Source organism: Pagrus major, chromosome 11 (assembly GCF_040436345.1).
Source record: "Pagrus major chromosome 11, Pma_NU_1.0".
Taxonomy (NCBI): Eukaryota; Metazoa; Chordata; class Actinopteri; order Spariformes; family Sparidae; genus Pagrus; species Pagrus major.
The window spans coordinates 8,146,262-8,158,233 of NC_133225.1; the positions used below are offsets into that span (position 1 = coordinate 8,146,262).

Sequence of the window (11,972 nt, forward strand, 5' to 3'; positions counted from 1 at the left end):
CTCATTGTGCAGTAAAATGGTGCCTGTCAGTGTTTTATTATAATGTTTTTGGATTAATATTGCTGCTATATATTACAGGAAGGATATGAAAACATGTGATCTGAAAACTAAAGCTGTTGGACAAATAGCTGAGATGTAGTGGAGTAGAAGTATAAAGTAGCATAAAAATGGAAATACTAAAGTAAAGTACAAGTACCTCAAATTCAAACTTATACGCACACATAGTTTGATAATGCAGTAAAGTAGCGTAGGATAATGGAAAATGTTGTCTTCATTGTCAATAAACCAACACTACTGATGAAAATGTACCTGACATGACTCAGGCAGAAATGTTCACATACGAGGTAATGTTTCAAAGTTTTCTCATGTTACGTTCAGTTCTGTTCACCGACTTCCTTCCTCACTCTCTGAATCATCTGATGTTTTTTACCAAAGTTATAACAAAAGGCGACCAAACAAAACACAACATTACCTTGAATAAAATGAAGTACACAACTCAACAAAGTGAAGGACTAGTCATCTTTTAACATTTGAATGTAGAAATATTACCTCTTTTAATGTACCTAGCTATATTCCACCAGTGAATGTCTTTAAATGCCTAGTCAAGATTGATTGATTGAACACACACGTCACAATTTAAGATAATTGACCAGAGCTATCTATAACGTATTGTATTTCCATGGTTGCAAAACATGGAGCAAACGTATAAAATAGCTTGTTTTACAAACAGAATAATTGGATTTGTGTGAATTTATGTGATAAAGGGTCAAGGTCAGGAGCCTCCTAGACTTTGAGGCCGGAAGAGGAGCAGGAAAAGTTTCACCTCTTTGGGTGAAACTTCACACTCTGTCTCCAGGCCAAACAAGGGCCAGGGGCCACGGTTGAGGCTCAGACAGGACAGGGCCATTCGTCACTACTACCATTAACGTAGCTCTGAGGAATAGCACTGACGTGTGTCCATCTAAATGTTTTACTGCTGATATCTCAATGTGTTCACGTGTATCGTCTGCAGTAGGCCGGATTTGACAGTGACTGGTATGTAGCCTGATGTTCAGTGGTGATATAGATGAGTTGATAGTTTCTTTGTTTATCTATGGTTGCTTAAAGAAATTCTTTGGCTGCATTCAGTGCACAAGCTCACATGTATCATGCCTGATACACAGCTTTGTACACACACACAGTAATGAACACAGTTCAGTTATCAGCACAGTGAGACCTAAATAATACGTCAAACTGACTACCTCACAGCATCTTGTGAAATCTCCATACAGTATAGTTAAAGTTACACCCTCTTAAATGTTTTCACGTTTCAGGAATGTTAAGCTTCTGTCAAATAGTCCCCATGTAGTATTAATTTGAAGTATGTGTGCACCCCCACAGCCACTCCAGACTCACTCATTATTCTGAGCTTAAATATGAAATGACATCATGCTTGCAAAAATTCAGAAAAAGCAGGTATAAAAATACCAGGGCTTTTTCCTCCCCCCTCCTCCTGCAGAGATCAAATGAGCCCATGAGGGAGAATTTAAAATTACGGCCTTCCTGAAACAGGCCAAACAGTCAGCATTACAGTCAGGCTTCGTCATGAGTCAGCAGTGGGTCACCTGCTATGACCTCATACCAAGTCTGTTTCACACAATGTGGGAGGAAGGGCTACTGTGACTGTGTAACTACTTCTGCAACAACAAGGCTGGTACTGTAGGCCAAACTTGAATCTTTTTCTTATCTGTGTGCCAAAGTGTAAGAAGTCAGCGTAAGTCCAAAGAGTCTGGGAGATAAAACTAACTGTGAAACTAAAACTTTTGCCCGAACAAGAAACCAAACCCATGAGAAATCATTATAATTTCTTTAAATGTCTTGGTACTTCCTTAACATGACTATGTTTCATTGACATGGAATGGTTACTCTTCATATGGGATGAATTTAAAGATACTATAAGGAACTTTCATCTTTGTGGATTCTGGACAAAAGCGATGGTGTTGGCACTACCTCGTGTCCAAAGGTCTTGATTAGGCTTGAGTATGCATATGCTTTGAAAGCAAATGCAATACTATTTTCCTATTTAAACAAGGCTTTTTGAAGGATGCATGACGATGAGTTAATGTATCTCTTGTGGCTATGTCAGGCTGTGAGATTCTTCAATTTGACTTCAGCACTTCGCCATGAAAACAATTTTAATTTTCTGACTTATTTGACTTGGATAAGTCAGAATCTGACCCGTGAAGCACCATTAAGAGGAATTATCTAGAAATAGTCAATCTTCTGAATCTTATGGTGTTGTTTGCTTATGCAGGTCATATAGAGGCATCACTATTAAATTGAGACCGTTTCATAACCAGTTAAAAGTTCCTTGTGGTACCTTCACATTCCCAGTGTTTTAGTGCACTGATTTCATAATAAAGTTTATTGTTACTTTATCACTTGTTACTTGTTGTTGCTGTAAAATATCCTGCCTCCTTTACATACTGTATATTCGTGTTTGACATCCACATTTGAGGGATCATTGCAAATAATGTGTTTATCGGCAAATGTATCAATATCAGAATTGTTTTTTCCCTTATACTGTATCAGCATTGGACCCGAAAAAATGTAATCGAGTCAAACATTTACAATTATATTGACACTGGACATTGGACCAGATAAGAGAAACACAAGACTAGATTATTCTTTGATTCTCTGCCACCCTTATGGTCCTGGATGTGGGTTTATCTATCACTGTCTCACATAATAAAAAGGGGACAATTAATTTTATGACAGCAACCAATGCCTGCATCTCTGTAATTTATTGTCTGGATTTCTTATTCATGATTCTTCTTCAGATCAGATTTTTTTCACAATTTCTGGCCACAAATTAATAATAACAAACAATATCCCATAAACTTTTAAGAAACTAAAATGAGTAAAATGATATCCATCAGTGAAATTTCATCCATACCCAACATTAGTTAATTACAAAAAATCAATAGCAAGGACTTCAAAGGTCAGGGCACATTGCCCTTGCATGTCCATAAACCAAATCTAAAAAGATATACAGAACTAGAATTCAAACTGTGGGAAATGTTTTGAAAGCAAATAAATTACATGAGATGACACAAAGTATTTTTTAAAGAATCCAATTAGTGTGATTTTGCCCTTCTGGCAGTGGAGGGATGAATATTTCACAGTTTGACCAAGTGGTTTGGTTTCTAGGAATGAACCATGTCCGTAAGAATTTCTCTACCCAGGAGAATAAAATGGGACGATTTAGGACACACAATCTGCAAAATACTTGGACTACATGTTTGTGTGCATGTCTGTCCTCTTACATCTGTGTGTCTGCTGCTGTCTATGATCCTGTCAGTCAATATTAGCTCAAACAAGGTACCGTGTTTGAATGTAAAGGATCGATGTTTGACAACGAATTCCATCATGAATCTATGGAACGTCGCCTCCTCCAGATGTTGGAGACACCGCCTTGCGTAGATTTCATAGCAACATTCATCGGCAGCCTCTCATCTTCCAAAAGTTTCCCCTGTGGTTTTGTGTGTTCGCTTGAAACCGAGAAGCCGCGGCTGCTCTCTACCGTAACTGCCCATCTCCCTTCATTCAACTCCAAGTCAAGTTTTCAAATGCCTTGTTTGCACAGCAGGCAGTTAGGGTAATGACATGGAAGAGCATCAGACAAAATGCCTAAAATAGCACGCCGAGCATGCCACAATTGGAGATGGATTGTCCGATGTCTGCTTTGCAATGCATTGAACTAGTGAGGGATCAGTCATCATGCACCCGCAGCGTGTTTGGTGTTATGCACAAGCAGACCTCACACCATCAATTTTGTTTAGAAATGCTCTTTTTAACCACACAAACACAGACACACAAGGGTCTTACACTGACTGCATACATTCCCTCTGCTCTCATGCCAATAAGATCATAATCCTAAACTAGCCCCTTGAAGAAGTAAAGAAAGGCCAAAATGAGCTCAGACTGCAGAAATGCACAAAGTGGTTCCCACAAGGATATAACACACATGCATCCCAATCCCAGAGATGCATCATTATAAACAGAGCATTGCATAAAACATTGTGTGTGAGGAGCATGAAGACATAGTGAAGAATACCAGGCGCTCAGCACCGTAAGACTCTCCGGCCGAGACAAATTGTGGCTGACCACGGAAGACCGCGCCCAGCACCCAACCACCAGGAATGTCTCTTTCACTGGCCGTGCAAAATGCTGGCATCAGCTCAGCACCAACTGATTAGACTGAGAGAATGAGGAGGTGGGGTGGAGTGTTACCTGTCTGGACTACCAGCTGCATCAAAGACGATGCCCAATAAGAAATTTGAATTGAAACGTTGTACATTTTCACTAAAACAATGAAGAATAGGTTGAAATGAGAAAAAAGGTGAACGGAAGATAAATAAAGGTCTCATATTATGCTCATTTTCAGGTTCACTGATGTTTACTAGGAAATATTTAAATGCTTTAATGTTCAAAGACACGTTATTTTCCTCTTACTGTCCAGTGCTGCAGCACCTCTATACACTCTCTGTCTGAACGCTTTGTTTTAGTGCCTGTCTCTTTTAGGTCAACTCCCGAAAAGCCCAGACTTCTCTGATTGGTCAGCTCTCACAAGCCTGAGCAGGCACCACCCACTGTGTTTCCACATCTATCTGTACCGGTGAACATGGCCGTGCAGGGTGCAGTGACTGTATAGTCGTGACATTACAACCTTAAAAAGTCCTGACGGCTCATTTAAGGACAGTTTCTGAATACAGGCTGTGTGCATTTTGATCTTTTCATAGTATTTATACATCCCCTAGACCTGTTTTATAATCAAAAAAGACATGGAAATCTAAATGTTTACAATTTGGGAACTTTAACTGTCCAGTGCAACACAAAATAAATATATGCATGAGAAAATAGGTCAAAAAACACACACACATGCACAACATAAAGTGAGTCATGTCCAGCTGGTATTTCAGCAAGAAGCTCTGCAAGTAAGGGTTTCAGACATGTGAGTGTTTGAGTTTTAAATAGCAAAATATGAAAGTTTGGGCATTTGTCCACATGTATTTATGGTTAGAGTTATATGCAGCAAAGAAAGCACCAGGCTTTAGGTGTTTAATTAGACTAATATGAGATCACAGCACAGAAACAGATGATACACCCTTTTTGCAACTTTCCTCCATTACACAGAAGAAGATATTTTAAATAAAATATAATTTGCTGCCATCTAGTGTCCACAATCAATACCTAACACCGGAAGTGACAGCACTCTTTCAGGAGCTCACAAACAATACTGAGAGCAAGTCATTGACAGAGCATTCACAGCCGCCAAACACACAGTCCAACAACAAAAACTTCTGCACAGATCTGCTCAGTTCAACAATCCTTCCACCTCATTCTGCAACAACATCTGAATTCACTTTCAGCAGCATAAAGGTCACAACCTTTTTTTGGCAACTATGCACAGGTTATACAATTATAGGGGTAAAAGGTTAAGTTTCATTTTTGCTTCTCCACTTGACTTCCTTCAACTTTCACTTCACTTTTTCTGTTTTGTAATGTCAGTATTACTACACTGTCTGAGCTCTCCTGTTTCCTTGTGGTTAAACATGCTACACACTACCTTTATATTCCCCAAGAAGGTGTAGGGAGATGTGGAGTGTGGTGACTGAAAACGCCTTGTCATTGCATTGCCTGCATTCCTGTGCCTGTCTCCTGTTGGCCTGAAGACTATTTATACAGCCGCTGAAGAGGCCCCTCACAGCCTACAAGGGAGATACGCTTCCTGGGTCACCGACTTTATGTATTCTGATTACACAAACACCTAAAAACACATCGCCTGCTCAAAACTTCAGGAATCTATTTTAGTTCTATCGGACCCTTTATTATAATCTCAGACAAGAGGAGGACTGGTCAAACCCACATTAGTTTAAATTCTAGCGAAGACCGCAAGGTCTCAAAAGATACCAAACATGTCAGGGTGAAGTATAGTGAAATGCGCATAAGTTGATGATATCAAAACTTTCCAACTGTATGTAATAGTGCAGCCTGAAATATTGATTGCTAATTTTGTAATTTTATATAGTTCAATGAAGTGCAACAAGTGGATACACTGCCTGAAATTCAGGAAGACAAGCTGGAACTATCAGGAGTAGACACACAGTGCAAAGGCCATTTTTACATCCCTGAAATCATCACATTCAAATAGATTGCTACTTTAATTAGCACAGGTATGTCTCAATAGTAAACAACAAGCGTGTTGACCGAGGTGTGAGGCTGACATCTCTAGAAACAAGAGAAGAGTGTATTTTTAGTTTGAACTGGTGCAAAAAGCCAGGGGCAGTTCATGTAGGCATAAACTCGAAAGTGTCCCTGCTTTAACTGGCTCAGGTACCAAAGGACAAATGTGCTTACACAGAGTGGAAGTCCCCCCCGAACCTGAAACCAGGTGCTCCGCTTGTCAACACGAGTAATTCTCACCTCCTGGTCACCTCCCACCTCGCCCACCTTATCTCTAACAGGCAAGCCAGCCAGGCTGAATCCTGAAGCCCGGTCTGGTCAACATCACCCACACTGTGATATAGAGGTCTGTTCATATACTGCAGGTCAGCGTGTTCTCACATCATGTTCATTCAAACTGGAACTCTGAATGTTAGCACAGAGGTTTACAGTTCCTGACCTGTGTATGACTTCGCTTCAGCAGGTAAAATGTTTAACTGAAAAACTTCACTTCAATTACAAAAACACTGATTTTCTTTTTACCCTGCCCCTAGTGGCATCCGGCCATGCTGGGTTTTATCCATCTATGAGATCACTAACTCCACCTGAATACAATGGAGGTGAATAAAATTTGGTTTGAGGCGCTTACAGCACTAAAAAATTAAAAAAGAATTCAGGAGTAACATGTCTTTCCAAAAACAATCTTTTGAATACGCTGGATAGTCCATGCAGTTCACTGTCAATAGTTAAAATGAAGAAAAAGTCCCCATGAAAAATGTAGAACACAATTTAAGTTACATTCACCTCCATTATAAAAGGAGAAAACCCATAGAAACCCCCCTCAAAACACTCTTCTTGAGTACCACCAGAGGTGACAATTTATTTTTTTTATATATATATATATAATTTGGGTTGACTGACCCTTTAATCAAGATGAAAATGACTTGGCTCACCACTGGCAGCACCAACTACTTTATGGTGGCCAACTTTTCCTGTGTATGCTTTTCAGTATCTGAGAGGATAGCAGGACTCACATTACAGTGCACACGTAATAACGAAGGTGTTTATGGAAGAATACAGATGTCAACAACTCTATCAAGCCTATAAACTCCAAGGATAACAAAAAAGTTATTCCTTGACTAGTCAGGTTCTTTGCCAAGCCAAAATCTTAGAGAATCACTGGAAAATCAGTTGTGGGTATTTGCTGTTTAATGCTGGCTGAAGACACCATTACTTAATTTCCAAACACTCTGAGAACAAGACCATGGTAATGGAAAAGGGGGACAATCTTGTACACTCTGTGTCCTAACAATCTCTCCATCATTATTGATAGCTGATATCATATTTGATATATCTGAAAATTCAGTTGATTAGGTCACTCAGTAAAAGTAACGACTTGAAGAATCACTGGTTTGATAAGTTAATTAACATCCAGCGATCGTTAATGAACCAACTAAAAATATGCAAACGTATGGATAAAGAGATAAACGAACAAAAATTGTTGGCTGAAGAATAAATTCTTCACATGATAATCAGAATAATGAAATTCAACACTTAAAACCTCAAACCTTTTAAACAAATGTGTATGAGAAGTCCTTAAAGTGCATTTTCCCTACCTGACGAGCGGCTGGGGGTTTCCTGTGACTCTGCACTCCAGACGAATGGGGCTTCCTTCTGCCACCTCCTGACTCTTCAGCTTCTGGAGGAAACAAGGAGGAGACAGCGGTCCATATGAGGTTGGAGCTCCAGAGTGCTGGTACATCGCAGAAGCTGCCACTCCCAACGGGCCTCCGGGCTGAGGCTCCAGGCTCATGGCCGGCTGACTGTACTGTGCCTGCTCCTGTTGGCTGGGAGGCACAGAGGGAACAGAGGCTGAGCCCTGAGGGACTGGTCGCCGACTCCTCGGGGACAGATAGCCACTGTCAGGAGAGGAGGAGTCCTCCTCCACCTGCGGCTCCAGGTGGGCAGAGCCTTTGAAGATGGATGACAGCTCCTCGATGAACGTGGCAGCTCGGCTACAGAACTCTGTGGCTGACCCTGCTCGATCGTTCAGCTCCAGGCCTTCATGAAGCAGCCGGGGTTTATCCTGCTTATACACTGGCTGGACTGGTTTGCGGACAACCTTCTCAGCAGAGGATGGAGCCTCACTGGACACTTGTACAGGTTTACTGAGGGGTACATTCTGGCTGGATGAGGCTTCAACTGCTGCACTGTCATCCAAGCAGGGGGATTTGGTCTGATGCTGCAGTTTTGAGCTTGTGGTGAGGTTTTCAGTAGTCTGGGGGGGCAAGGGGAGAGAAGGGACATGTTGGAGAGCCTGCTCCTGGGGCGTAGGATTAGAGGGGCCTGGATCTTCAGATTCAACTTGGTCACCAAAGGCCTCTCGGGCCAGGTCCAGGCTATGGTTAATCTCTTCTGCACTTAAGAAGGCAGTAAGATCTGCAAAGTCTCCATCTCCAGAATCCAGCGCTGTCACTGAGTCCAGGTAGAGTTCCCCATCAGAGGACGCTTCAGAAAACATCCCTCCATCGCCCTCCAAAGACCTGCCTCCTGCCGGGTCCTTCAGCAGCAGAGAAATGGGGAGCGGCTGATTCCAACTCCCGTCCTGCATCCTGAAATACACATTCACAACAAGCTAATTACACACATTTACACTGTAGACACTACAGTTTACACTGTGTACATGAGATAACTATCAGTTTAAAGGGAAATGACAAACAAGAGGAGTCAAGCTTAAAATATAGACTTCACAATACTGGCTCATCTGCTCTCGCAGCCATAGCCGGCAGGATGACTCAGGCTGGCGCTGTCTGGACACAGTTGGTGGGTATTAGCAAAGGCCTTAACTGAGGTCATGGTGAACATGACTGGCATTTCTTACTCACTGTGTTTCCAACAGGACATTGTACCCCATCACTCTTTACCCTCTTTACCCACTGTTCTTTGGTGTACTCACCTCTACAGCTAACTTACCAACTATTTTGATAAATTAATATTCGTTTGTCATTTTTTAAGCAAAAATGTCAAACATTTGCAGATTCCAGCGTCTTAAATGTCAGGATTTGCTGATTTTCTTTGTTACGTATGATAGTAAATGAAGGTCCTTTGGGTTTTGGACTGTTGATGGGTTTTGGTCAAAAGAAGCAATTTGAAGATGTCACTCTGGGCTCTGGGAAATTTTGATGAGCATTTTTTACAATTATTTGACAATTTATAGACTATATGATTATTGTGGAAATGGTTTCATGAAAACGATTAACGGGAAAGAAAATAATCATTCATTGCAGCTCCACTCACCTCACACATTTTAAATTCCACATCACAGATTTACATCTTTCCTCATTAAAGCTGTATCATTTTGTGAACAAGAGATGGAGAGTCTTCACATAGATGCCAGGACATTTTAAACCATAATCCAAATATAAATGTGAACACAGCGTTTAGTATGCACTGTACATTTAGGTCACGATGCATCCGTACATACAAGTTTATAAATCAAACTAGGTCACACGCACATGTAGTTTAAAACAGTTCTACTACCTCTGTGATCTGTCACGCTACACCTTGACTCTAGATGTATAGCATGTTTTGAAGCTGTTGGTGTAGATACACGCATGACGCAGTGTGACACTCAGTGCCTCATGGCGTCCTGAAGACCAGCTGTTGTTATTTTTAATCTCCTGGGCTATGTTTCACAGCAGCAGCACAAACTCACCCACCCTGAGCTCAAGAAAGAAACCACTGCCTTCAAACACACACAGGTACAACTGGTCATGCACAAACAGTTGCTGGGTTAACGCATTCAACAGACGAGACGAGGCCAGACTATGTATTATCTCAAGGAAACAATAACAACGAAACAGGGCTCATTAAATATGAATGTGGAAAATGTTAAACATTGAGACTGATTGACAGAATGTTAACAACTGTCAGCGCTGTCAAAGTTTCCACTCACTTCTATCCTTTCCAAGATTTGAAAAGCGTTTTTAAGTTAACTTTAATATTAACTTAATACTTTAACAGTATTTTTTATACTTTTTACAAAAAAGTTTAAAATGAAAAGGAACCCAAATATCCTTAAAAGAACATGATAAAGAATATATTATACATTTATTGTAATGTTTAAATATTACTGATACTGTATAGAACCACCACATTGAAAAACTCTTGAGCTGTTACACTGAATGATCTAAGTCATATTATTGATAAGCAATCAACATCCAATCAATAAAAACAGAGCAAAACTAACCTTAAAGTGGGCTATCTGTCCAAACGCTTCCTCCTGGTTTTGTGCTTCCAGGTTTGTCTCGTTTATTAGTCACAATGAGCCAAAAAGAAGCTTCTCTTTCCAGAAGAGCAGCCTTATTGGTCAGACAGTCAGCAGGATCTCTCAGGTTCAGGGTCCAATTGCGTACTGCCTCTGCAGTGGCCTGCTGTCCCATCTGTCCCGGTCTCTAACTGCTCACTGTGTGGGGCTATATTTGGCCCCGGCTCAGGTTTCACAGCCAGAATACTGGCAAGCAGAGAGAGTGTTATGGTAGTCCAGAGGAACAGAAGGTAGTGGTGACATTTTTACAGAACCAGTGTTTTTTAATTAAACATGGAAAACAGTGCATCCATGTATTATCTTACACCACACAGCCACTAATAATAAGCTACACAGTTGGGGTTCATGCGACACTCAGAGGCTCTCAATGTGCATTGGCCACACTTAACCACAGGTTTGGATAAAGAAAAGATAACAAACATCTTGCTGAATATGTCCTTTACTGGCTGGGTTATGGTTTGTCAGGTGAAGACGTCTTTTAATTTGACACAGTGAAGTGACAGCAGCTCCTCAGTGTTGCCAAGGTGTCCAGCGGAGTTAACCCAATGACCCCAGACCACCCACTTATCAGCCTCATCTATGGGTAAGTTATCTTAAAAGGGGACCAAGAGCATTTTGCAAAGACTAGTGCTTTGTGGCTTTGTCAAGGTCAAAGCTGCTCACATGGAGCATGTTCAGATTAAATTAAGGTACAGACATGTCGTATTTTAAACTCTCTGCTATCCAAAAAAAGACATCCAGAATGGTCTCCTTTGAATACCAGAAAATAGATGTCTCAGACTAACGACAAAATGGGGGGTCAGAAGGATAACAGACAGTCGAGGACCATGCAGCCTCACTTGGTCTATTTCGAGGCCACTATCACATTTTATGCTCTCAGAGCTATTCTAGTTCTTCATCAATGTACTGATTACAGTGAAGTGCCAGTGATAAGTTTCCACTGTAATAACTATCTACTTCACACACACACACACACACACACACACAGGCTAAGAAGTAATCTTCTAAAATTCTACTCACTTGTCACAGTACCCCAAATAATAACTGATGGTAACACATCCTTTAAAAATAACTGCATTATTTATGGTGACTTCTAAAGCAGACAGATCTTGCATCTGTGATTTATGTAAGAATAGTACTGGAACTTTTCCAACATTTTATACTGTATGTTTCCACCACAACTCTATTCCCCCCATCACACATTAGGTTTACATGTCGCCTGCATTCAGTATTTATAGTGTTTCTATAGATAAGAGACTCTGAGACTTCATTTGCAAAGGCCAAAGGCCATGGCATCTTGACACACAATGGGTAGATTATGCTTGAAAAGAAGAATATATATGATAGTCTGTATTATTACAGCTGTGGAGATAACATAGGTTGTGCTGCGGAGCCTTTTTTACCTGTAATATCAATGGTGGTTTAGCAAACAAATCTTTTT

General features: G+C 40.7%; 1 protein-coding gene across 2 annotated transcripts in view; it reads right to left on the minus strand.

The window, feature by feature from the left end:
- palld (palladin, cytoskeletal associated protein) overlaps positions 1-8,815 on the minus strand; it is a 56,606-nt gene extending 47,791 nt beyond the window's left edge. For both annotated transcript variants that reach the window (XM_073477241.1, XM_073477242.1), the window contains exon 1: positions 7,821-8,815. In XM_073477241.1, the coding sequence (XP_073333342.1) occupies positions 7,821-8,815 (995 nt within the window). The remainder of the gene's footprint in view (positions 1-7,820) is intronic.
- Positions 8,816-11,972: the final 3,157 nt, after the last annotated feature.